The 27,263-nt window shown below is 47.9% G+C and overlaps 1 protein-coding gene across 1 annotated transcript; it reads left to right on the plus strand.

The window, feature by feature from the left end:
* Positions 1-26,013, plus strand: NSFL1C (NSFL1 cofactor). The gene is made up of 9 exons (XM_083360949.1): positions 1-188; positions 7,875-7,972; positions 13,717-13,791; positions 16,992-17,157; positions 19,319-19,411; positions 21,041-21,150; positions 21,344-21,481; positions 23,821-23,985; positions 24,867-26,013. Exons 1-9 carry the CDS (start codon positions 87-89, stop codon positions 25,027-25,029), a joined length of 1,110 nt encoding a protein of 369 aa, XP_083217075.1. The 5' UTR covers positions 1-86; the 3' UTR covers positions 25,030-26,013.
* The last annotated feature ends 1,250 nt before the right edge of the window (positions 26,014-27,263 follow it).

Consider the following 27,263-nt stretch of genomic DNA (forward strand, 5'->3'; position numbering starts at 1 on the left):
TTCAAAGGCGGGCGGAAGCGGCGAGCGGCGCTGGGCGGGCGGCGGCGGCGCGGCGGGAGCGCTTTGGCGGTTGCACACCGGGCAAGATGGCGGACCGCGAAGAGGCGTTGAGGGAGTTCGTGGCCGTGACCGGGGCCGAGGAGGAGCGGGCGCGCTTCTTCCTGGAGTCGGCGGGCGGGGATCTGCAGGTTAGCCCGGCGGGAGGGGAAAAAAAAAGAGTTCCCGAAGTCTCCCAGCCTTCCCTTGGGGGTCGAGGGGGAGGGAGGCCGGGATCCCGCCTTTCTCTCCCCCTCCCCCGGCTGGAAGTGGGTGGGGGTCCTTCCCTGGAGGTGGGGGGCTTTTCTAGCGAGTTGCCCCCCCTTCTCCACCCCCATCACACCTGTCTGTCAAAGGGGGCCCGGGCAAGACCAGTCCCCCTCCCCTCTTGGACAAAGCCCCTCCCCTTTTTCTTATTCTGCATTGAAATTGGGGAGGGGGCTTCATTGGGAAGGACCCTCCTCTCTCTTCTTCCCCGGGGGGGGGAGAAAGAGGGGATGGGCAAGATTATTGCAAGGGTGGGGGTCGAGGAGGAAAGAAGCGGAAGAGTTTTCTCTCTTGCCCTGTCTGTGCACAGCCAGCCAGAGGATGATGGGCTATGTAGTACAGGTGAGGGGGACTGGGAGGGGCCTCTTCTCCCCGCCCCCCACCCCCACCTCCTCCTCTCCCTGCAAAGTCAGCCTCCTTTGAGAAATTTCTTTTTGCTATGAAGAGTCGGCCAAACTGCAAGACGGGTGGTGCAGGCAGTCCTCGAGTTAACGACCGCCACGGACGCCCCACCCAAGAATGTCTGTCGCTGAATGAGACAAGACGTTCAGTGAGTTTTGCCCCCTTTGACCTTTTTTTTTAGCTACGGTTGTTAAGCGAATCGCTGCAGTTCTTCAGATAGTAACACAGTCCTTAAGTGAACCCGGCTTCCCCGTGGACTTTGCTTGTCAGAAGGTCGCAAAAGGGGATCATGTGACACACACACACACACACCCCGGGGACACTGCGACCGTCGTAAATATGAGTCGGTTGCCAACCATCCAAATTTTCATCGTGCGATGCAGCAATGGCTGTAAGGGTGAAAAATGGTCATTTTTTCCCCCGTGCTGTTGTAACTTTGAACGGCCTCTAAATGAACTGCTGTATGTTGAGGACCACCTGTATACAAATTGAACAATAAATAAATTTAATAATAAAGGGTTCGGGGAGGTGGGGAAAGGCCATACATGCCTGTGCTCAACTGCTTTGTTTTTTTGGGTGTGGGATGCCTTGACTTCAATATTGCAGGTAGACCCCGATTTATGACCACAAGAGAACCCAAAACGTCCGTTGCTAAATGAGCAGATGTTAAGTGACTTTTTCCCTATTTTGCGACCTTGCCACTGTTGTTAAGTGAATCACTGCAGTTCTTAAGGTAGTAACAGTCCTTAAGTGAATCAGGCTTCCCCATGGACCTTGCTTGTCAGAAGGTCGCAAAAGGGGATTACATGACACACACACAAACACAAACCGGGGGGACTCTGCGACCGTCGTAAATATGAGTCGGTTGTCAAGTGTCCGGATTTTGATCACGTGATCAAGGAGATGCTGCAGCGGTTGTAAGCGTGTAAAAAAAAAAGGTCGTTAAGTCACTTTTCTCAGTGCGCTTGTGACTTTGAATGGTCACTAAATGAGTGATTGTAAGTCGAGGACTATCTGTACAGGTTGGGTCCCAAAAATCATTTCCATTTCCCCCCCCCCCAAAAAAAAATGAGCAGATACACCCTCATTAGAAGGGGATGGCAAAGTGGCACATCCCTGAGAAAGAAGCAAGGCATGGAGGCAGATTTGGCACTGCAAATAATTTGCTTCACCTTTGACATGGAGGGAATCGGGAGCTATTGGCGGGCACCAGATGCCACCCATGGATAATCAGGGCATCAGTTGCAAGGAGTTGCAGTTTGGCAACAGGGGTTTCAAGAAAAACTGGTTTGCTTTCTCTTTGCAAAGGTTCTGCTGCCAGGGAGGTGGAAATTCTTCCAAATATCTACATGCCCACAGTGAGGGAGTCTTCCAGGCTAGCCGGTGGCATGCCCTTAAAATTGTTTGAAAAATGCTGCGGTTGGTTGTGAATACCGAGATATAACAGATAGGACATCAAGTAAAACAGTACATTATGCAATGAAATTTCATTGTAATGTATGCCAATTAGTGTACAGTCAAAGTGACAAATGTTATTCTATTCTATTCTATTCTATTCTATTCTATTCTATTCTATTCTATTCTATTCTATTCTATTCTATTCTATTCTATTTTCTATTCTACAATTCTATATTTCTATTCTACTCTTCTGTACTTCTATTCTATTCTATTCTATTCTATTCTATTCTATTTTTCCATTCCATTCCTATTCTATTCTATTCTATTCTATTCTATTCTATTCTATTCTATTCTATTCTATTCTATTCTATTCTATTCTATTCTATATTTCTATTCTATTCTATTCTTATATTTCTACTCCATTCCTATTCTATTCCTATTCTACTCTTTATTTCTATTCTATTCTATTCTATTCTATTCTATTCTATTCTATTCTATTCTATTCTATTCTATTCTATTCTAATTTCCATTCCTATTCTATTCTATTCTATTCTATTCTATTCTATTCTATTCTATTCTATTCTATTCTATTCTATTCTATTCTATTCTATTCTATTCTATTCTATTCTATATTTCTATTCCTTATATTTCTACTCCATTCCTATTCTATTCCTACTCTACTCTTTATTTCTATTCTATTCTATTCTATTCTATTCTATTCTAGTCTAGTCTAGTCTAGTCTAGTCTAGTCTAGTCCAGTCCAGTCCAGTCCAGTCCAGTCCAGTCCAGTCCAGTCCACAATCTGTTCTATTCTATTCTTCTATTATGTGTGTATCTGATGTTCCAGCAAAACTCTACGATTTGAGGCCAGTCAGTCCCTGATAGAGGCTCTTGTTCCTTTGCATTACAAATAGTCCTCAACTTACAACAGTTGATTTAGTGACCATTGAAGATTATAACAACAGTGGAAAAAGCGACTTATGACCCTTTTTCAGACCATTGCAGGTCCCTACGATCATGTGATCAAAACTCAGATGTGTGACAACTGGTTCCTATTTATGACGGTCGCAGTGTCCCGGAATCACGTGATCCCCTTTTGCGAACTTTGGACGAGCAAAGTCCATGGGGAAGTCAGATTCGTTTAACAACTGCATTACTGACTGAACACCTGCAGCGATTCACTTAAAAACAGTGGCAAAGGTCGTAAAATGGGGCAAGACTCCCTTAACGACTGCCTCGCTTAAATTTTTGGCTCAGTGATGGTCATAAATTGAGGATTATCAGTGTGTAAGCTGGGTTAATAGCCATCCGCAGCAATCCCTATCTCTGTTAATGGCCATGCTGATATTTATTCTTTAAATGTTTTGTATTGCCTGGAGTTGCCTGATGGTGAGATTGCCAGCATATCAATTTAAGGAAGCAACCTGTCAATCTGTCAGTCAATCAGTCATTTACTGGTAGTAATAAAAATAGGCTCAGTCAAGCTAGGCAGTCGGTTTATAAAGGTAGTCCTTGACTTACAACCACAATTGAGAGAACAGAAGGGGAACTTATCAAATTTACAGATGACCTCAAACTGGCAGGAGTAGCCAACGCCCCAGAAGACAAACTCAGGATCCAAAAAGATCTTGACCTACTTGAACAATGGGCCCTATCCAACAAAATGAGTTTCACTGTGGAGAAAAGCAAAGTCTTACATTTAGGCAGGAAAAACCAAAGGCATAAAAGTACAGATTGGGCGAGACCCAAAAACAGCTCAAAAACAGCAACTGCGCGAGGGACCTTGGAGTCCTAGTGAACGATCGCTTGACCGTGAGCCGGTGCAGCAGCAACCAAAAAAGCTAATACCATCCTGGGTTGCATAAAGAGAGGCATAGAATCAAGATCGTGTGAAGTATTAGTACCGCTTTATAAAACCCTAGTGAGGCCACACCTGGAACACTGCAGCCAATTCTGGTCACCATATTACAAAAAAGGATGTTGAGACTTTGGGAAAAGTTCAGAGAAGAGCAATTAAGATGATCAAAGGCCTGGAGGCTAAAACATACGAAGAACGGCTCCAGGACTTGGGTCTGGCTAGTCTAAAGAAAAGAAGGACTAGGGGAGACACGATAGCAGCGTTCCAGTATCTGAGGGGCTGCCACAAGGCAGAGGGGCCACGTTATTCACCAAAGCACCAGAGAGAAGGAGGAGAAACAATGGTTGGAAACTGATCAAGGAGAGAAGCAACCTGGAATTAAGGAGAAACTTCCTGATAGGACAGTTAACCAGTGGAACAGCTTGCCACCAGAAATCGTGGGCGCTCCATCGCTGGAGGTTTTTAAGAAGAGACCAGACATTCACCTGTCTGAGATGGTATAGGTTCTCCTGCTTGAGCAGGCGGCTGGACTAGAAGACCTCCAAGGTCCCTTGCATCTCTATTCTTTTCAGAGTCAACAATTTCTATTGCTAAGTGAGATATTTGTTAAGGGAGCTTTCCCCCATTTTGCAACCTTCCTTGCCGCAGTTGTGAAACGAACCACTGCAGTTGTTAAGTTAGTGGCCCGGTTGTCGAGTCAATCTGGCTTCCTCATGGACTTTGGACAGCCCTGCCCTAAACCATTAATCAAACCACCTAGCCTGGTTTCACATAACCCACGAAACCAGAAACGTAACTCCTCAAGCATATTGCAATACCGGAAGTCCCCGACTTAACCATTGATTTAGTGACCGCTCAAATTGAAAAAGCAGAGACATCACCCTGTCAACAAAAGTGCGTATAGTCAAGGCTATGGTCGTCCCAGTTGCAATGTATGGCAGTGAAAGCTGGACCATAAGAAAGGCTGAGCGTCAAAGAATTGAGGCCTTTGAACTGTGGTGCTGGAGAAGACTCCTGCGAGTCCCTTGGACTGCGAGGCGATCAAACCGGTCAGTCCTAGAAGAGATCAACCCTGACTGCTCTTTAGAAGGCCAGATCCTGAAGCTGAAGCTCAAATCCTTTGGCCACCTAACGAGAAGGAAGGACTCACTGGAGAAGAGCCTCATGCTGGGAAAGGTGGAGGGCAAGAGAAGAAGGGGACGACAGAGAAGGAGGTGGCTGGATGGAGTCACTGAAGCAGGAGGCATAAGCCTAAATGGACTCCAGAAGATGGTAGAGGACAGGAAGGCCTGGAGGAACGTTGTCCATAGGGTCGCGATGGGTCGGACACGACTTCGCAGCTAACAACAACAACAAATTGATAACGGCACTGGAAAAAGTGAATTATGACAGTTTTTCACACTTACGACCATTGCAACATCCTTGTGGTCACGTGATCAAAATTTCAGACACTTGGCAACTGGTTCATACTTACAACGGTTGCCGTGTCCCAGGGTCACCTGATCAGCTTTTGTGACCTTCCGACAAGCAAAGTCGGTGGGGCAAACCACTAACGACTGCGGCAGGAAGGATCATAAAACAGGACAAAACTCACTCAACAAATGTTTCACTAGGCAGCATAAATTTTGGACGCAGTTGTGCTCGTATCTCGAGGGCTTAGCTGTATAGGAATGCAGGCCCTAGATCTGGGGTCTTCAAACATGGCCCTTTTGTGACTCGTGGACTTCAACTCCCAGAATTCCTCAGCCAGGCACGCTGAGCCAGCCAGGCATTGCAGCTGCCAAAAAAGCCAACACAGTGCTAGGCTGCATCAACAGAGGGATAGAATCAAGATCATGTGAAGCGTTAATACCACTTTACAATGCCTTGGTAAGGCCACTCTTGGAATACTACATCCGGTTTTGGTCACCACGATGTAAAACAGATGTTGAGACTCTAGAAAGAGGGCAGAGAAGAGCAACAAAGATGAACAGGGGACTGGAGGCTAAACCATATCAGGAACGGTGGCTGGAATTGGGTATGTCTTGTTTAATGAAGAGAAGGACGAGGGGGGACACGATAGCAGTCTTCCAATATCTCAGGGGCTGCCCCAAAGAAGAGGCAGTCAAGCTATTCTCCAAAGCACCCGAAGGCAGGACAAGAAGCAACGGATGGAAGTTCATCAAGGAAAGAAGCAATCTAGAACTAAGGAGAAACTTCCTGACACTTAGAACAATTGACCAGTGGAACAACCGGCCTCCAGAAGCTGTGAATGCTCCAACACTGGAAGTTTTTAAGAAGAGACTGGACAGCCATTTGTCTGAAATGGAATAGGGTTTCCTGTTTGAGCAGGGGGTTGGACTAGATGACCTCCAAGGTCCCTTCCAACGTTTATTATTATTATTATTATTATTATTATTATTATTGTTGTTGTTGTTGTTGTTGTTGTTGTTGTTGTTGTTATGCCACAAAAGGACCCATGTTTGAAGACCCCTGCCCTAGATCTTTTACTGGGCTGCTTAAGCGTCTCGCGTGATCACCTTTATTTTCCCGGTTCCAAATACGTCACATGAATATTCATGAATATTGCAGGGCGAAAAGAGGCAACTCAGACCAAAATAGAATCTTGACAACCTTTGAAAGCATTTGCTTTGTGTTCTTCCAAAGTGAGCAATTCGATCCCTCTTTCGGAGCTTGTGACCTTTTAGTTCCACAAAACATCTTTTTTTAAAAAAATAAAAAATAAATAAAAAAAGTAAAAAAATAAATCTCTCTATTGGGGGGCGAGTGTTTTGCCAGTGAAAAATTGCTGTTGTGCATACGAGAACGAGCCCCACACAGTCCGGATTGTGAGGAAAGAGCCAAATTGTGGTCTTCCCGGAGAGATCCTCGCCACATTGCTGAATTCAGCTTTCTCCCCCTCTCCTTCCCCCCCCCTTTCAAAATCCAGAACAGTGGTACATATTATGTACACTTTTATTTTATTTATTTTTATTTTAATTCCATTTATATCCCGCCCTTCTCCGAAGACTCAGGGCGGCTTACAAGCTTAGCAGTAGCCTTCATTCTATGTATATGCCTGCTTATTAGGGCTTTCGCCCCCCCCTCCCCAAGCGGCATTATTACAAAGTCAGCTTAATTGCCCCCAACAATCTGGGTCCTCACTTTGAGCTTCTGCCCCGGAGACAAATTCCTTGTGTGTCCGATCACACTTGGCCATTCAATAATTCTGTTCCGTTCAGTGTCACATTTTATGATTGTTTAGGACTTAACATCTATCATGGGCAGGTTCCAATACCAGGTTGTCCTCAACGACCACAACAGAGCCTCAAACTGTCGTTAGGCAAAAGATGGTTAAGTCAGTGTTGGCCCATTTTACGACCTGCTTTGCCACCGTTATTAAGGGAATCGCTGCAATTGTTAAGTTTAGACACGCGGTTGTTAAGCAAATCTGGCTTCCCCATTGACTCTTGCTTGGCAGAAGGTCACACGGACACGGACACACGGACACTGCAGCCATCGTAAGTACATCTCACACACACCATGCGCGCACACAGACACGGACACACGGACACCAACTGTCATAAATACATCACACACACACACACACACACACACGGAGACTGCAACCGTCATAGGTACATCACACACACGCACACACACACACACACACACGGACACTGCAGCCGTCCTAAGTACACGCCACTTGCCAAGCATCTGAATTGATCAGGTGACCCTGGGCACGCTGCAGTGGTGATAAGCAGAGAAAAAAGGTCACAAGTCACCTTTTTTCATTCTTGTTGTAACTTCGCAGAGTCACTAAACGAACTGTTGTAAGTCGAGGACTCCCTGAAGAACCTACCCACCTGCTGGGACGGTCAGAGGTGGCTGATGGTGCCGTTTCTTAACGTGTGGTGCCCTTCCTCTTTTTCAGATTGCCCTGGCTAGTTTCTACGAAGATGGTGGCGACGAAGACATCATGACGCTCCCCCAACCCACATCCAGTTCCGTGACGAGAGGCACCGCAGCCAGGTGACTCGCCAGCTTTCTGCCTCTGTGAAAAATCAGGGTTAGATCCAAGGTGCCCAGCCTCCCTCCTCTGCTGGAAAAACTTGGGATTGGGGCCTTGGAGAGCAGAGCAGAGTCTGCCAGGGATCCCACCAATTCAAAGAAATAGAAATTCCCAATCCCAGGGCATTCTGGGAAAACGACGCTCGGAGAGTGAAGGTTCATTCTCCAAGCTTGTGGGTTAGTTTCCGAACGGCTCGTTACCAGGTGAGGTAACATCTTCAGCCGAGTTTAGGTCAGGGGTCCCCAGCCTATGGGCCGTGGCCGACTATCAGGCTGTGGCCTCTTGGCCACCGGGCCGCGTGAGTGGCTGGCCAGTGCACGGAAATGTGCGCACGCGCTCCCCCCTCCTCGTACTGGTGCTAGCTGAGCCACGGGCCTGGCGCCACTGTTAGCCGAGCCTGGCGCCGGCCCTAGCTGAGCCGTGAGTTGCAAGCCCCGTGCTGTTGCTCTTGGCCCCATTTGCGGAGCGCGCATGCTCGCGGCCCCGTTCGTGTGCAGATGCGAGCAGCCACATTCGCGTGCATGTCCACGCGCACCTAGAGGTGCCTGCCCCTCCCTTTCCCACCGGGCCCTCAACCCGGAAAGGTCAGAGACCCCTGGTTTTAAGGGGTATCGGTGTCAGTGCTCTTCTGTTCATGAGAGCTTCAAGGGTGGGTGTGTCGAGTGAGGGTCTTGTGGTGGGTCAAGTGTGGGTCATCAGTGAGAGGCTTGGGATGGGTCTTGTGACGGGGAGGTTACATCAGGTCAGGCTCCTTGGGAGGTGAACTGCTGCTGAGAGGGGGGATTGCGCGGGATGGTTATAGGTTGCTGCTGTCTCTGGTTGGCTGTGGGGTTGATTTGGATTCTGTGGGTATTCGTAGGCTGGCTGTAGGTCATTGGTGCTCGCTGAGGACATGATGGCACAGGTAGTCCTCAACGACCACCTGAACAACCAGTTCTCTTATTGAATGCAGGCCCAGGCCTCCGAGGCCTAGAACAGACTTCCGGAAGGGGCATCCATGCACTTCTGGCAGGACCATTCTAGGCCTGGGAGGCCTCCTCCAGGCCTCTGAGGCCTAGAACGGACTTCCGGAAGTGGCATCCATGCACTTTCGGCGGGGCTATTCTAGGCCTGGGAGGCCTCCTCCAGGCCTCTGAGGCCTAGAACGGACTTCCGGAAGTGGCATCCATGTACTTCCGGCAGGGCCATTCTAGGCCTCGGAGGCCTCCTCCAGGCCTCAGGCCTAGAACGGACTTCCGGAAGTGGCATCCATGCACTTCTGGCAGGGCCATTCTAGGCCTGGGAGGCCTCCTCCAGGCCTCCAAGGCCTAGAATGGACTTCCGGAAGCAGTGTGCATTCAGCCGGTTCTCCAAACTCAGCAGAACTAAGCTACCGGTCCCTACCGAACTGGCACAAACCATCTGAATCCCACCACTGAGTTTAGGGCAGGGGTAGGCAACCTCGGCTCTTTTATGACTCGTGGACTTCAACTCCCAAAATTCCTGAGCCAGCTATAGCTGGCTCAGGAATTTTGGGAGTTGAAGTCCACGAGTCATAAAAGAGCCGAGGTTGCCTACCCCTGGTTTAGGGGATGTCAGTGTTGTTCTGTTTGTAAGGGCTTCAGGAGCGGGTGCAGCAAGCGAGGGTCATTATTATTATTATTATTATTATTATTATTATTATTATTATTATTATTATTATTATTATTATTTTATAGCATACGATACAAAGAAAATACCAAATAGAATATCAACGTCAAGCCTCAACTAAATAAATAAATAAATAAATAAATAAATAAATAAATAAATAAATATAAACCAGCCATTTCGATGACAACAAATCTATATAATCAGGAAAGCCCAAAATCAAAATTTCATTTTTTCCCCCCCACCACACCTCAAGCACAAAGTCTAGAAGCTGTTTCCACGTAGCAATAAAAGTCTTCGCCTTTTTTTTTTTAATCGGTGCAGTCAATTTTAGCCATTCCTGCTAGCTGCGTCAATTTTTTTTTTTTTTGGCAACCGTTACTCCCTTGTGGGAATCCATCTGGTCTTCCATTTCTGAGCGTAGAGTAATCTTGCTGCTGTCAACATTGTTGTTGTTGTTAGTTGCGAAGTCGTGTCCGACCCATCGCGACCCTATGGACAATGTTCCTCCAGGCCTTCCTGTCCTCTACCATCTTCTGGAGTCCATCTAAGCTCACGCCTACTGCTTCAGTGACTCCATCCAGCCACCTCATTCTCTGTCGTCCCCTTCTTCTATTGCCCTCCATCTTTCCCAGCATTAGGCTCTTCTCCAGTGAGTCCTTCCTTCTCATTAGGTGGCCAAAGTATTTGAGTTTTAGCTTCAGGATCTGGCCTTCTAAAGAGCAGTCAGGGTTGATCTCCTCTAGGACTGACCGGTTTGATCGCCTTGCAGTCCAAGGAACTCGCAGGAGTCTTCTCCAGCACCATAGTTCAAAGGCTTCAATTCTTTGGCGCTCAGCCTTTCTTATGGTCCAGCTTTCACTGCCATACATTGCAACTGGGAAGACCATAGCCTTGACTATACGGATTTTTGTTGACAGGGTGATGTCTCTGCTTTTTAGTGTGCTGTCTAGATTTGCCATGGCTTTCCTCCCAAGGAGCAAGCGTCTTTTAATTTCTTGGCTACAGTCCCCATCTGCAGTGATCTTGGAGCCAAGGAAAATAAAATCTGTCACTACCTCCATTTCTTCCCCATCTATTTGCCAGGAATTGAGAGGGCCAGATGCCATGATCTTGGTTTTCTTAATGTTTAGTTTCAACCCAAGTTTTGCACTCTCCTTCTTCACCCGCAACACCAGGCTCTTTAGTTCTTCTTCACTTTCTGCCATTAGAGTGGTATCATCTGCATATCTTAGGTTGTTGATGTTTCTTCCGGCAATCTTAATTCCAACTTTTGATTCATCTAGCCCTGCCTTTCTCATGATGTGCTCTGCATATAAGTTAAATAGGCAAGGCGACAGTATACAGCCTTGCCGGACTCCTTTCCCAATTTTGAACCAATCAGTGGTTCCGTGTCCAGTTCTCACTGTTGCTTCTTGGCCCGCATATAGATTTCTCAAGAGACAAATAAGATGGTCTGGTATGCCCATCTCTTTAAGGACTTGCCACAGTTTGTTATGATCCACACAATCAAAGGCTTTAGCATAGTCAATGAAGCAGAAGTAGATGTTTTTCTGGAACTCCCTAGCTTTCTCCATGATCCAGCGTATGTTAGCAATTTGATCTCTAGTTCCTCTGCCTCTTCGAAATCCTGCCTGTACTTCTGGTAGTTCTCGATCCACATACTGCTGGAGTCTAGCTTGTAGAATTTTAAGCATAACTTTACTAGCATGAGAAATGAGTGCAATGGTGCGATATTTTGAACATTCTTTGGCACTGCCTTTCTTTGGAATTGGAATGTAAACTGATCTTTTCCAATCCTGTGGCCACTGTTGAGTTTTCCAAATTTGCTGGCAAATTGAGTGTAGCACTTTTACTGCATCGTCTTTTAAGATTTTGAATAGCTCAGCTGGAATATTGTCACCTCCACTAGCTTTGTTGTTGCTCAGCTTTTCTAAGGCCCACTTCACTTCACATTCTAGGATGTCTGGCTCGAGGTCAGTGACCACCTCATTGTGATTATCAGGGACGTTAAGCTCATTCTTGTATAATTCTTCTGTGTAATTTTGCCACCTCTTCTTAATCTCTTCTGCCTCTGTTAGGTCCCTGCCATTTTGGTCCTTTATCATGCCCATTTTTGCATGAAACGTTCCTTTCATCTCTCCAATTTTCTTGAAAAGATCTCTGGTCCTCCCTATTCTATTGTTTTCTTCTATTTCTTTGCATTGTTCATTTAAGAAGGCATTCTTATCTCTTCTAGCTATTCTTTGGAATTCTGCATTCAATTGGGCATATCTTTCTTTTTCTCCCTTACCTTTCGCTTCCCTCCTTTCCTCAGCTATTTGCAAAGCTTCCTCAGACAGCCATTTTGCTTTCTTGCATTTCTTTTTCTTTGGGATGGTTTTGGTTGCTACCTGTTGTACAATGTTGCGAACCTCTGTCCATAGTTCTTCAGGCACTCTGTCTATCAGATCTAATTCCTTAAATCTATTTGTCACCTCTACTGTATATTCAACAGGAATATGATTTAATTCATACCTGACTGGCCTAGCGCTTTTCCCTACTTTCTTTAATTTAAGCCTAAACTTTGCAACAAGAAGCTCATGGTCTGAGCCACAGTCAGCTCCTGGTCTTGTTTTTACTGACTGTATAGAGCTTCTCCATCTTTGGCTGCAGAGCATATAGTCAATCTGATTTCTGTGTTGACCGTCTGGTGATGTCCATGTGTAAAGCCGTCTCTTGGGTTGTTGGAAAAGAGTGTTTGCTATGACCATCGTATTCTGTTGACAAAATTCTATCAGCCTGTGCCCTGCTTCATTTTGTACTCCAAGGCCAAACTTGCCTGTTATTCCAGTTATCTTTTGGCTTCCTACTTTAGCATTCCAATCCCCCATGATGATAAGGACATCATTTCTGGGTGTTAGTTCTATAAGGTGCTGTAGGGCTTCATAGAACCGGTCAATTTCATCCTCTTCAGCACTGGTGGTTGGGGCATAGACTTGGACTACTGTGATATTGAATGGTTTGCCTTGGATTCGAACTGAGATCATTCTGTCATTTTGAGGATTGTATCCCAGTATTGCTTTTCCTATTTTTTTATTGACTATGAAGGCTACTCCATTTCTTCTGAGGGATTCTTGCCCACAGTAGTATACCTGATGGTCATCTGAATTAAATTCACCCATTCCTGTCCATTTTAGTTCGCTGATACCTAAGATGTCAATGTTTAGTCTTGTCATCTCTTGTTTGACCACGTCCAGCTTTCCTTGATTCATGGATCTTACATTCCAGGTTCCTATGGAGAAAAAATCTTTACAGCATCGGACTTTCCTTTCACCACCAGACATATCCACAGCTGAGCGTCCTTTCGGCTTTGGCCCAGTCGCTTCATTCTTTCTGGCGCTACTAGTACTAGCCCTCTGCTCTTCCCCAGTAGCATGTTGGACGCCTTCCGACCTGAGGGGCTCATCTTCCAGCGTCATATCGTTTTGCCTTTTGGTACTGTCCATAGGGTTTTCATGGCAAAGATACTGGAGTGGGTTGCCATTTCCTTCTCCAGTGGATCACGTTTTGTCAGAACTCTCTGCTATGACCTGTCCGTCTTGGGTGGCCCTGCACGGCATAGCCCATAGCTTCATTGAATTACGCAAGCCCCTTCGCCACGACAAGGCAGTAATCCATGAAGGGGGCTGTCAACATATATAACATCAAAGTTCCGTATTTATTTATTTATTTATTTATTTATTTATTTATTTATTTATTTATTTATTCATTCATTCATTCATTCATTCATTCATTCCCCCCCCCCAGATCTCGGTCCATTAGCCCCCCCCCGAAGAAAAACCTCTGGTTTTCTTTCTTATCGTCACTTTTAAGAATTTTCTTTTCCAGGCGGTTCCGTTTTTCGTGTGATACCGTCCCAAACCTTTCCGTTTGCTGTTGCAAGTCCGCTTCTTGGGTCACAACCGCACTTTAGTTGTTGTGCTGGGACCATTTTTTCCCTTTTCATCCTGGCCGGCCCATTACAGTTCAGAGGAGAGAAACCGCACACTGGAGGGGAGGCAGCCGACTCATTTGATGTTCCCTTTTGTTTCTCCAGCGACCACAGGGTGACCTCCTTCCGCGATCTCGTTCACGCTCAGGAAGAGGAGGAGGAGGAGGAGGAAGGACAAAGGTTGGTGACGGCTCAGACGGAAGGAGGAATTGGGAAAGTCTGGGTGGGTTGTTACGTCCAGCACTACGTGTAGATGCCATCCCTCCTGGGTGGATAAGGAGAGTCGGATGTAGTCCAGGGGCCGTCAAATGCCTGTCGGCTGCCACCGTATGCTTGCTTGTGTGCTTGGCTATCGTGCGGTGGCAGTCTGCCATGAACTTGGGGGGGGAAATGCTTGAGGAGAAAGTGAAAGTAACGGCTGCATCCCCCAGCGATGCTGCCTCAAGGTCAGGGCTTTTCAACCTTTTCACACATTGTGCCACTTTTAGGATATGGCAACATCCGAGTACCCCCAGTCGCCTAGCAAGGTGTCAAAAACTTGATCCAAAAAAAAAAAGAGGAAAAAAGTGATGAAGTACAGGTAGTCCTCGACTTACAACAGTTCGCTTAGTCACTGTTTGAAGTTACCATGGCACTGAAAAAAGTGCCCCCCAAGCCACAGCCGAGCAAGACACCTGCCTGCCCGCCCGGCGGCGCTCTTCCTCCTGTCCGAGGTTTTCATTGTTGTGAGAATTTCTGTTGAGGATTGGCAGCGGGGGTGGGGGGAGGGTGTTTGGTTTTTATCCCCCCCCCTGTCTGCTGGGTGGTTGCAGCAGCTTTTGCTCACTTCACATGCACCCTGGGACATTGTGACCGTTATAAATATGAATCAGTTGCCGAGCATCTGAATGTAAATCACAAGACTCTGGAGATGCTGCAACATTCCAGCTGATCGGCGCTTCTTTTGGGCTCACCAGAAGCGCCAGGATCAGCACTATGCTCCATCTGGATCCTGGCGCTGATCCTGGTGCTTCCGCTGAGCCCCAACAGCCCTGCAGCTCCAGCCGTCTCTCGCTCCAGCTTGTGCGGTGCTGCCACCGGTTCAGCTCATTCCCCTCCCCCGCTACCACTTTTCTAGGATGGTCGCGTACCGCCTGCCAGGTGCCAATGTACCCCAGGTGGTACCCGTACCACTGGTTGAAAAGCCCTGCTCTAGTCCAGCCCCCTGCTCAGCTGTGTTTTATAAAACCTTTTCACTTTAGGCCTCTGCTGCCATGTGCAAAAAAAAAAAAAAAAGGTTTAATCAATCAATTTCAACATCTCGCGGGGAAAAAAAAAGATCTCGCAAAGTTGGAATTGATTGATTGATTGATTAGTCCCACCCAGTCTGCCATTACCATTGCAGCCACGCCCACCCAATGGGCCACACCCACCCGGCACCTGACAATACATAAGTGGGTTTTGGGTTGCAGTTTGAGCACTCGGTGTTGTGATTCAGGGTCAGCCTGTAGGTTCGGCAGTTGGGTCGGACGACTCAGAGGAGGGGGGTGTTGAAGACCTTGCTGAGGGGGTTGAAGATCTTGCTGATGAGAGCCCTCAGCCAGGCCCCTCCCACTTGGTCACCACGGAGACCCAGCTGTGTGAGCCTGACAGCGTGGATGAAGATGACCCACAGCTGGCCCTGTTCAAGGACGCCCGACGCAGGAGGCAGTCAATCAGGAGTAAACAGAGGAAGGCAATGGGGCACCTCGGAAGGAGGCAGAGAAAAGCCACGCCCTGAACTGTATTTAAGGGGAATGTGTGGGGAGGGCTGGTTTGCTGAAGGCAACCGCTCGGATAGTGTTTCAAAGCTCCTGTATCTTGGTTCGTGTCTTGTTTGTTTTTGTAGTAATAAATTTGGCAGACGTTATTCCAGCCTCTTGCCGTTTGTAAAGGGGTTGCCTTTTCTGCAGGGCCGGTAGCAGGCTGGTACAGAACACTCGGTCTCTCAAAGGTTCGCCATCACTGACCTACAAGTTTGAAGTGTCCGTCCTTAAAATGTCTCGCTTGAATCTGATTGGTCATGGTTGTGTGTGTGTGTGTGTGTGTGTGTGTGTGTGTGTGTGTGAGAGAGAGAGAGAGAGAGAGAGAGAGAGAGAGAGAGAGAGAGAGAGAGAGAGAGAGAGAGATATGGAGATGGGAGAGAGATGGGAGGCAGTGAAGGTCGGGAAAAGTGGAACTTGGGGATTTTGATGTAACTTAGTGATGGCCTGATGTAACCTCTCCATCACAAGACCCGTCCCCCAGCCTCTCCCTGATGACTCATCGCAAGACCCTCACTTGACACACCTGTCCCTGAAGCCCTGGTGAAGCAGAACAACACCGACACTGACGCCCCCTCAATGCCGCTGCTGAAGATGTTTTCTCAGCCTGGTAATGAAACGTTCAGAATCCAACCCAAAGGCTAGAAGAACGAACCTCCTCCCTCGCAAGATTCTCAGCTCTGGCTAGGCGTTACCCTGATACACTTGGCTTCCAATAAAACCATACCTTTCTCAGCAAACGGAGCCAAGGATTGTCTCTTATTTAGAGCAGCCGTCCCCAACCTTTGCACGCTGGCGGCCCGGAGGGAAATTTACGCCGGCGGGTGCCTGAATAGGGACACGCATAAACGGGACCCGTGGTCAAATTTATTTTCCGAAAGCACCAGAAGGCAGGACAAGAAGCAACGGATGGAAACTCATCAAGGAGAGAAGCAACCTGGAATTAAGGAGGAATTTCCTGACAGTGAGGACAATTAAGCAGTGGAACTGCTTGCCTCCAGACGTTGTAGACGCTCCCATCACTGGAATCTTTTAAGAAGAGACTGGACAGCCATTTGTCTGAAAATGTGGAGGGTCTTCTGCTTGAGCAAGGGGTGGACTAGAAGACCTCCAAGGTCCCTTCCAAGTCTGTTTTTGGTGGTGTTGTTATTATTATTATTATTATTATTATTATTATTATTATTATTATTATTTATTATTATTATTATTATTATTATTATTATTATTATTATTATTATTATTATTATTATTATCTGTTGTAAATGTGGAAAGCAGTCACAGCTCCCTTTTCCCAGTGGTGAACGGTCCCTAAATGAGCCGTCGTAAGTCGAGGACTATCTTTCAATTTGCTTCCTTACCAACTTTCTCGTAGCTTTGTTTGCCGGTTCGTTTGTTGATTTGATTTCTGCAGCCGCCCGTCTCGGCCAAACGACGTGGACGGACGGTTCAAATTTCAAAAACCTTTTTAAACAGCCAGGGGCATTAAAGGAGCTGCCTCAGCAGGTTCGGTTTTCCAGCGGCCGCGCTTCCGAAGTCGGAGGAGGACTTTCCCCCCCCCCTCCCGGGGGAATCCTCAAGCCTCTTTTCTCTTTGCTTCAGGTTTTATGCTGGTGGCTCAGAGCGAAGCGGTCAGCAGATTGTCGGCCCGCCAAGGAAGAAGAGTTCGAATGAGCTGGTGGAGGACCTGTTCCGGGGGGCCAAAGAACACGGGGCGGTGGCTGTCGACAGGACAGCGAGGAGTCCCGGGGAAGGCAGCAGGCCAAAGGTGAGCCAGAGGGCTTTGGTCAAAGTCTGCCTGGGTGGGCGGGCGGATGGATTTGCTTTCAAGTGGCCTTAAGGATGCCCTCAGTCAATTGTGGCGCAGAGGGAGGGGGTGTCGGGTGCTGGGGGCTCTCTGAGCTTGGTGGCTTTCTGGCAGATCTTTCGTGACCCCAGCTAGGTAACATCCTCAGTGCTAGAAGGGAGGAGGAGGAGGAGGAAGACGACTGTGGGGTCCTTGGTATTCTCCATAAGATGGAGGGTTTGTTGGGGGTGGGGGCACGAAAGGAGGCTCAGCCAATCTCAATGTATACATGGTTGTACTTTGACAATAAAGGTTCATTCATTCATTCATGACCCAACTAGGTAACATCATCAGTGCTAGAAGGGACTGTGGGTTGTGAGGAGGAGGAGGAGGAGGACTGTGGGGTCCTTGGTGCTCTCTCAGCTTGTTCGTTTTCTTGCAGACATTTCATGACCCAGCTAGGTAACATCATCAGTGCTAGAAGGGAGGGGGATTTGCAGAGTGGAGGAACAGAAAGGGAGGAGGAGGAGGAGGAGGACGACGACGACGACGACGACTGTGGGGTCCTGGGTGCTCTCTGAGCTTGGTCGTTTTCTTGCAGACATTTCATGACCCAGCTAGGTAACATCATCAGTGCTAGAAGGGAGGAGGAGGAGGAGAAAGAGGACGAGGACTGTGGGGTCCTTGGTGCTCTCTCAGCTTGTTTGTTTTCTTGCAGACATTTCATGACCTGACTAGGTAACATCATCAGTGCTAGAAGGGAGGAGGAGGAGGAAGAAGGAAGGAAGGAAAAAAAGGACTGTAGGGTCCTTGGTGCTCTCTGAGCTTGGTCGTTTTCTTGCAGATCTTTCATGACCCAGCTAGGTAACGTCATCAGTGCTAGAAGGGAGGAGGAGGAGGAGGACTGTGGGGGGTCCTTGGTGCTTTAACCCTAACATCATCCTTGCTAAAAGGGAGGGGGGTTGGAGGGAGGAGGAGGAGGAAGAAGGACTGTGGGGTCCTTGGTGCTCTCTCAGCGTGTTGGTTTTCTGGCAGACATTTCATTTCCCAGCGAAATAACGTAATCGGTACTAGAAGAGGAGGGTTCTCTATATACGGTGGTAGGGCTGTGTTTCCCCCCCCCAGGTAATTCCTTGAGTCGGTTATTGTTTTCTGCTTGTGTGTTTGTCTGGTGTTAATCCACGCTTGTCTGCATTTCTCTTTCTGTGGAAGCCTTGATGTTCTCTTGAGCTTGGTTGTTTCGTTGCAGACGTTCTGTGACCCAACTAGGTAACGCCATCAGTGCTAGAAAGGAGTGGGGTTTGCAGAATGGAGGAGGAGGAGGAGGAGGAGAAAGAGGAGGGAGGGAGAGAAGAGGAGGAAGGCTGAGTTTGGTTGTTTTCTTGGGAACGTTTTATTACCCAACTAGGGAACATCGTCAGTGCTAGAAGGGGGTGGGTTTTGTGGAGGAGGAGGAGGAGGAGGAGGAAGAGGATAGTTGGGTCCTTGGTGCTTTCTGAGTTTGGTGGCTTTCTTGCAGACATTTCAGCACCCAGATAGGTAACGTCATCAGTGCTAGAAGGGAGTGGGATTCTGGAGGAGGGGAAGGAGGAGGAGGAGGAGGAGGAGGAAGAAGACGAACACGGAGGAGGAGGAGGAGGACCGTGGTATTCTGAACTTGGCTGCTTTCTTGCACATTTCATACCCAACAGGTGGACTTCAGCTCCCAGAATTCCTCAGCCAGCATGGCTATCTATCTTGGGAATTCTGGGAACTGAAGTCTATAAAAACCTTAAAAGTCGCCAAGTTTGGAGACCCCCGAGTTAGAGGAGTAGGGAAGCATTGGTCACTGTGCATTTCATCTATAATCTGTCTCCTCTGAACGTGGCTAGCATAAAAAAACAAACAAATCAAGGTACTTCTAAGAAAAGTTTACCAAATCCCTGGTATTTTGGAATTCATGTTACTTAATCCTTAACGTGGAGGCTGGGAGATCTGAAAGAAGATTGCTTAGCCCTACGTTTTAAAAAAAAACCAACAAAAAACTTTCCGATCGGATGGAGGAAGTTTAAATGAAGGCTGATAATAGCTTTATACAGCATCTGGGCTTCATGCAGAAGAACTGGGCAAGCCCCCCCCCTTATTTTCCCCCTCTCCCTTGCAGCCCTTTGCCGGAGGGGGGTACCGTTTGGGAGCTGCACCCGAGGAAGAGTCCGCTTACGTGGCGGGAGAAATGAGGCCGAACGCTGCCCAGGATGTGAGTATTTCAGGCCTCGAACTGGATCTGGGGCTGCCGCACGGAAGAGGTCAGATCGAATCTTTATCAGGGTCCAAGACCAGCATAGTTCCCAAACTTAAAATTTGGTGGAATTTTTGATTCCTTCAAGATAAGGTGGGGTTAGGAAGTGGTCAGTCACTGTTCAGGCCTGGGGAAACTTTTTGGATTTTGGAAAATTAGGAAGGCCTGGATCGGTACAAGAAGGCTGCAGATGTTCAGCTAGACCTTCCTTCCTTCCTTCCTTCCTTCCTTCCTTCCTTCCTTCCTTCCTTCCTTCCTTCCTTCCTTCCTTCCTCTTCCCATTTTTTCTTCCTTCCTTCCCTCCTCCCTTTTTCCCATCTTCCTTCCTTCCTTCCTTCCTTCCTTCCTTCCTTCCTTCCTTCCTTCCTTCCTTCCCCTTCCCATTTTTTCTTCCTTCCCTTCTCCTTCCCATTTTCCTCCCTCTTTCTTTCTTTCTTTCTTTCTTTCTTTCTTTCTTTCTTTCTTTCTTTCTTTCTTTCTTTTTCTTTCTTTTTCTTTCTTTTCTCTCTCTCTCCTTCCTTCCTTCCTTCCTTCCTTCCTTCCTTCCTTCCTTCCTTCCTTCTCTACCTAACTACCTACCTAATTACCTAAACCAATGCCACCTCTTGAGGGAGCTGCATTGCCTGCGGATTTGCTCCAGGGTCCAGTTCCAGGTGCTGGTTGTCCACTTTCAAGTCCTCCATGGCTTCAGGCTAGATTATTTGAAGGACGGTCTTTTCCCAGCGACCTCCACCCGACCCATCAGAGCAGAGAAGCAGGATGTGCCTTAAGGAGGTCCGTCTGGTGATACCAAGAAGAAGGGCCGCCTCAGTGGTGGCTCCCTCCTTGTGGAACATCATCCCTGCAAAGAAGATTTGCCCCCATTTTGATACTCTTGCAAAAGACCTGGTTCTGCCAGTGATCCTGGAAGCCCAGGATGATACAGAGCCCATCAAGTGGATGGTTGACTGTCAACACCAGTGTGTGTGTGTGTGTGTGTTGGGGGGGGTTTATTGGGGATTGTATTTGGGGTTTAATGTCTGCAAGCCGCCCAGAGTCACTGAGAGTGACTTGGGTGGTCATATTTGTCAAGGTATTGATATAACAGCTAACCAGCTTATGTAATGTAAGATATAAGATGTAATGATGGGAATGACTCAGCAGGGTCTGCGTCTCTTTAAGAGCCAGCAGGGTCTGTGTCTCTTTAACAGCCTTTGTATAAAGGTAACTGCGGTTTCTTGGATCCTGCTGTATTAGCACGTGTGTGTATATTGTTTCTGGTGTATGATATTGTAGATAGTGTAAGATAAACCACCGTTTACTATGTTTCCTCCTGGGTTATCTTGCGCAATAAGGCTGTGCACGCTATCAGTCAATCAGAACGCAGTATTGCAGGCTAACTCTGCCAACTGCTAGGAGTTTGATTTTCACCAGCTCAAGGACGACTCAGCCTTCCGTCCTTCCGAGGTCGGTAAAATGAGGACCCAGATTGTTGGGGGGGGTGGGAGCAAGAGGCCTACTCTGTAAAACGCTCAGGACCGTAAAGCCCTGCGAAGCGGTAAGTAAGTCTTAAGCGCTCTTACTAATCCATCCGTCTGCCTTTCGTAGGTTCACGTGGTGTTGAAGCTGTGGAAAAGCGGATTCAGCCTAAACAGTGGCGAGCTGAGGAGCTATCAAGATCCTTCCAACTCTCAATTCTTGGAATCCATCCGTCGGGGGTAATAATTCTGCCTTGGAAAGAATCAGACCCAGACCTTGCACCGGGCTTCATCAGATGCTCAGATCTGACCTTCCTGGGAACTCTGTTTGTCCGGAAAAGGGAATGGGAAGACTCCCAGGTTGACACATTTGAGGAAAGGTGGGGAGGGGGTCTTCTCCCAACGGGCACTCCATGCTTTTTCTTCCTTGTAGAGAAGTCCCAGCCGAGCTACGTCGGTTGGCCCGCGGCGGGCAGGTGAATCTGGATCTGGAGGACCACCGCGACGAGGATTTTGTGAAGTCCCGGGGCACCTTCAGGGCTTTCACCGGAGAAGGCCAGAAGCTGGGCAGGTAAGCCAGCAGGATATTTTGAAACAGGTAGTCCTCGGCACAGGGCCACAGTTGAGCCCAGAGTTTCTCTTGTGAAGTGAAACGTTCGTTAAGTGAATTTTGCCCCACTTGAACGACCTGAGCTGGCTGCGTGCAGCAGCAGCAGCCAAAAAACCTAACGCAATCCTCGGTTGCATAAACAGAGGCACAGAATCAAGATCACGCCAAGTATTAGTACTGCTTTATAAAACCCTAGTGAGGCCACACCTGGAATACTGCGGCCAGTTTTGGTCACCATAGAAACAAAAAAGATGTTGAGAGTTTGGAAAAAATAATCCAGAGAAGAGCAACTCAGATGATCCAAGGCCTGGAGACCAAAACGTAGGAAGAACATTTGCCCAGGTTCGCCTGGTGCGCCAGTTGCACCCCTATCTGGACCGAGATGCCCTACGTACGGTCACTCACGCACTCATTACCTCCCATATAGATTACTGTAATGCTCTCTACATGGGGCTGCCCTTGAAGACCACCCGGAGGCTCCAGCTGGTGCAGAATGCGGCCGCGCGGGTAGTGATGGGAGCATCCCGATACTCTCATATTACACCCTTCCTGCGTGAGCTGCATTGGTTACCGCTTGCCCTCTGGGTGTGATTTAAGGTGTTGGTACTTACCTTTAAAGCCCTACATGGCTTAGGACCGGGATACTTGCAGGACCATCTGCTGCCGGGAACGAATTCCCATCGCCCAGTGTGCTCACACAGAGAAGGCCTCCTCAGGGTACCGTCGGCTAGACAATGTCGGCTGGCGACCCCCAGGGGGAGGGCCTTCTCTGTGGGAGCGCCAGCCCTATGGAACCAACTTCCCCTTGAGCTCCGGATGACCCCGGATCTCCGGTCCTTTCGCCGTGGCCTTAAAACATTCCTTTTCCATCAGGCTGACCTGGACTGACGACAGGGATTTTAAAATGTTTTTTTTTAAATTTTTAACTCCAATTTTAATTTATTCTATTGGGGCTGTTAATTTAATTTTTTTTTTAACTTTTGTATTGTTGTAGTTTATTGTTGTTAGCCACCCTGAGTCCTTCGGGAGATAGGGCGGCATGTAAGTCCCAATAATTAATAAATAAATAAATAATAAAGAACGGCTGCAGGACCTGGGTTTGGCTAGTCTAAAGAAAAGAAGAAATAGGGGAGACATGATAGCAGCGTTCCAGTATTTGGGGGGCTGCCACAAGGCAGAGGAGGGGGTCATGTTATTCTCCAAAGCACCGGAGCGAAGGACGAGAAACCATGGTTGGAAACTGACCAAAGAGAGAAGCAACCTGGAACTAAGGAGAAACTTCCTGACAGGGAGGACAATTAACCAGTGGAACAGCTTGCCACCAGAAATCGTGGGTGCTGCTCCATCACTGGAGGCTTTCAAGAAGAGACTGGACAGCCACTTGTCTGAATTGGTATATGTTCTCCTGCTTAAGTGGGGGGATGGACTAGAAGACCTCCAAGGTCCCTTCCAGCTCTATTCAATTCTAAATATGAGTCAGGTGCCCACTGTCCGAATTTTGATAATGTGAATTGTGCAAGTGTAAAAAATGGTCCCAAGTCACTTTTTCAATACCGTTGTAACTTTGAACGGTTATTAAATGAATTGTTGTAAGTCGGGGACTATCTGTACTTCCTTCACAGGAAAAAAACCCAGTGAGTTCTATTCCCACTTCAGGTATGAAAGCCAGCTGGGTGACTATGGGCCAATCACCAGGAGACAGTGAGTTCTAGTCCTGCCTTAGGCATGAAAACTGGCTGGGTGACTATGGGCCAATCACCAGGAGACAGTGAGTTCTAGTTCCGCCTTAGGCATGAAAACTGGCTGGGTGACTATGGGCCAATCACCAGGAGACAGTGAGTTCTAGTCCTGCCTTAGGCATGAAAACTGGCTGGGTGACTATGGGCCAATCACCAGGAGACAGTGAGTTCTAGTCCCGCCTTAGGCATGAAAGACAGCTGGGTGACTTTGGGCCAATTACCAGGAGACTGTGCGTTCTAGTCCCGCCTTAGGCATGAAAGACAGCTGGGTGACTGGGCCAGTCCTTCTCTCTGCCCAGCCCACCTCACAGGGTTGTTGTGGGGAAAATAGGAGGAGGAGGTTCTGTTGGAGACGGTTGCTGCCTTGAGGTATTTATAGAGATAATAAAAGGCGGGATACCAAGAAATAAATAATAAAAAGGTTTTTTTCGTCTCGCTATCCATCCACCATGCTTTAATTTGAGCCGGGGCGGTTCATTAGCCTCCAAGTTCAGCTAGGGAGCTTTGCCGTTCCCAGCTGACCTCGCCCTCAGGGTCCCCTTTCCTCTGCTTTGGCCCCAGCACCGCCCCCCAAGTGATGGGGTCCAGCTCGCCCTCGCAGGAGGCGGAAAACGAAGCCAAAGCCCGCTCCCTGATCACCATCGACGAGACGGAGCCCACCACCAACATCCAGATCCGGCTCGCAGACGGAGGGCGCCTGGTGCAGAAATTCAACCACAGTCACAGGTAGGGGCGGGGGAGGAGGAGGTTGGGAGAGGGGGCAAAGGGGGAGGGATTGGGCCAGCCAAAACCTGCAGTCGATGCTGGATGTGAACTTCCAGCAGTATAGGCAGTCCTCGCTTTACGACAGTTCATTTAGGCCAACTGGGTGACTTTGGGCTGATCCCCAGGAGACGGAGAGTTCTAGTGCCGCCTTAGTTATGGTGACTTTGGGCCGATCCCCAGGAGACGATGAGTTCCAGTGCCGCCTTACTTATGAAAGCCATCTTGGTGACTTTGGGCCAATCCCCAGGAGACGGAGAGTTCTAGTCCCGCCTTAGTTATGGTGACTTTGGGCCAATCCCCAGGAGACAGTGAGTTCTAGTTCCGCCTTAGTTATGGTGACTTTGGGCCAATCCCCAGGAGACAGTGAGTTCTAGTCCCGCCTTAGTTATGGTGATGTTGGGCCAATCCCCAGGAGACGGTGAGTTCTAGTCCCACCTTAGTTATGCTGCCTTTGGGCCAATCCCCAGGAGACGGAGAGTTCTAGTCCCACCTTAGTTATGCTGACTTTGGGCCAATCCCCAGGAGATGGTGAGTTCTAGTCCCGCCTTAGACATGCAGGTCAGCTGGGTGACTTTGGGCCAATCCTCAGGAAACGATAAATTCTAGTCCCACCTTAGAGATGAACACTGGCTGTGTGACTTTGGGCCAATCCCCAGGAGACGAGTTCTAGTCCCGCCTTAGACACGAAGGTCACCAGTCACATCCTCTCGTGCAACCCGCCTCACAGGGTGGTTGTTGTGGGGAAAATGGGGACTGTTAGGTGTTCTTGGTTAAAAGAGTAAAAAGTGGGATACTGATCAACGTGAACGGAAAGCGAGGGTGCCCCTCTTTCCTCTGGGCAGGATCCGTGACATCCGGCTGTTCATTGTGGACGCCCGGCCGGCTATGGCGGCCACGGGCTTCGTCCTCATGACCACCTTCCCCAACAAGGAGCTTTCAGATGAGGACCAGACCCTGAAGGACGCCAACCTCCTGAACGCTGTCATCGTCCAGCGGTTCGTATAAGGGGAAGCCGCCCGCCGGTCCACATCGCGTCACTCTCTGTCTTTGCGTGGTTCACTGTCCCCGCCGTGGAAAGGTGGCCACCAGGTGATCACGCCAGTTTCCCACCTCTCGGGTGGCGAATCCCCGTAGCTCTTCTTAATTTTTTTTTCTTCCTCCTCCTTCTTCTGTGCTGATCGACGGACTTGGACGAAAGAAATGAAATTACCAGACCCGAGACTGTTTTTTTTTCTGTTTCCCGGTGTGCCTGCCGGAGCCAGGTGGCGGTTTGGAAGTTGGGAGCGCGAAGGGAGGTGGGGGTGTCGGAGTCTCTTCTGAGTCCTGTTTTGGAGTGGGTGCCCCCCTCTCATTCTTCCTTCTCTTTTGGTGTATTAAAAAAAGTGAACCCCAAACTGGGACTCCTCCCCCCTCCCCCATCGTCAATCAAATCCCGTTTCTCAAACTGGTCAACTTTTAAGATGGGTGGACTTCAACTCCCAGAATTCCCCAGCCAGCTGGCTGGGGAATTCTGGGAGTTAAAGTCCACCCGCCTTAAAAATGGGCAAGGTTGAGAAACATTGTTGTAAACGGGGATTGTCAAGTTTTCTCCTTCCTAAACAGGCTAACACCTCTTCCTCCCTCCTTCCAACCCTCTTTTTTTTTTTAAAAAAAATCCTCCTTCACCCCCAAAAAGTTTGGGTCACGACACACACGAGGCTGCGCAGGGCTCCGTGGCTGCACTTTTGCACGTTCCATGCCACGTGCAAAGGAACCTTTATGAATTGGGTCTGGCCTTTGGGCAAACAGGTTCATTCAATTGTGGGGGGGGGCTTCAGGAAGTTCACAGAGGAGGGGGGGCACTATGATGGTCTGTCTGTCTAACCAGAACCCGGCCGTTTTGAGAATTGGATGCAGTTGCCCGATCTGCCGTTCGTGGCGGTCACTCCTTCCCCCTGCCTTCATGAAAGCAATTTTTTATTTTATTTTGTTTTATTTTATTTTATTTATTTTATTATTTTATTTCACTTTATTTTATTTTATTTTTTTATTTTTTTATTTTATTATTTTATTTTTTTATTATATTATATTATTTTATTATTTTATTTTATTTTATTTTATTTTATTATTTTATTATTTTATTTTATTTTATTATTTTATTTTATTTTATTATTTTATTTTATTATTTTATTTTAATTTAATTTTATTTATTTTATTTTATTTTATTATTTTATTATTTTATTTTATTTTATTTTATTATTTTATTTTATTTTATTATTTTATTTTATTTTATTTTATTTTATTTTATTTTTTATTCCTTTGGCGATCGTACGCAGTCCATCCCCCTTATAGCTTGGTCTCCCTATAGCTCTTCTTGTCTATGGGGGGGGGGTGTCACATTGGGGAGGAAATGGGGGGCGGGGGGGGGGCAGAAAAATCTGATGTTGCTTTCAAACCAGGGATGTGTCACCTGGCCAGGTTTTTTTTTTTCTTTGTTAAGACATCGCTGGATGGTTCAGAAAAAGGGTGGGGGTTTTCTGCCCCCGCCCCACCTCAGCTAACGGAGTCCGCACGTTACCGATGGCGAATTCTGTAAATTATTGTATGTGTGCATTAAAAAAGGAAAAAAAAATGTCCGAACCGACCTTAGGACAATTGGCCTCTGTCCCCTTTCTAACCCAAAGCGCAGCACTTTCCCCCCTCCCACACACACACGGGGTAGGGGTGGGGGTGGGCAACAAGAAATATCGAGATGGCGGCGACGAGGAAGCCAGGGTTACACCGTGAGGAGAAGAGGAAGAGAGGTGGAGAGGGAAAGATGAAGTCGTAGAAAAAAAATGTGTGTGTGTGTGGGGAAAGACTGGAGAGGGGGAAAAGGAGAGGAAAGATTGGAGAAATTAGGAGGAAAATGCCAACCAAGGGCAGCGGGCTGCAGCGAACGTGGCCTGCTGGGGGAAGCCCAGCTGGGCCCGAGAGGCCCAGCCAAGAGACCAGAGGCCCATCGAAGTGAGTGTGTTAAGCGCAGAGGCGAACCGACTGCGGGCAGCAAAACGAACGGGCGGAGTAGGGTCTCCTGCTTGGGCATGGGGTTGGACTAGATGACCTCCAAGGTACCTTCCAACTCTGTTATTCTATTCCATTCCATTCCATTCCATTCCATTTTCTTATTCTCTTCTCTTGTCTTCTCTTTTTACTATTCCATTCCATTCCATTCCATTCCATTCCATTCCCTATTCCTATTCCTATTCCTGTTCTGTTCT

Source organism: Vipera ursinii, assembly GCF_947247035.1.
Source record: "Vipera ursinii genome assembly, chromosome: 3".
Taxonomy (NCBI): domain Eukaryota; kingdom Metazoa; phylum Chordata; class Lepidosauria; order Squamata; family Viperidae; genus Vipera; species Vipera ursinii.

Excerpts from the sequence above, each read along its gene's own strand:
- NSFL1C (XM_083360949.1), top strand. The coding sequence starts at position 87 with ATGGCGGACCGCGAAGAGGCGTTGAGGGAGTTCGTGGCCGTGACCGGG. Across the intron at positions 13,792-16,991 it reads GAGGAGGAGGAAGGACAAAG|GTTTTATGCTGGTGGCTCAG; the intron begins GTTGGTGACGGC and ends TCTTTGCTTCAG. Across the intron at positions 17,158-19,318 it reads GGGAAGGCAGCAGGCCAAAG|CCCTTTGCCGGAGGGGGGTA; the intron begins GTGAGCCAGAGG and ends TCTCCCTTGCAG.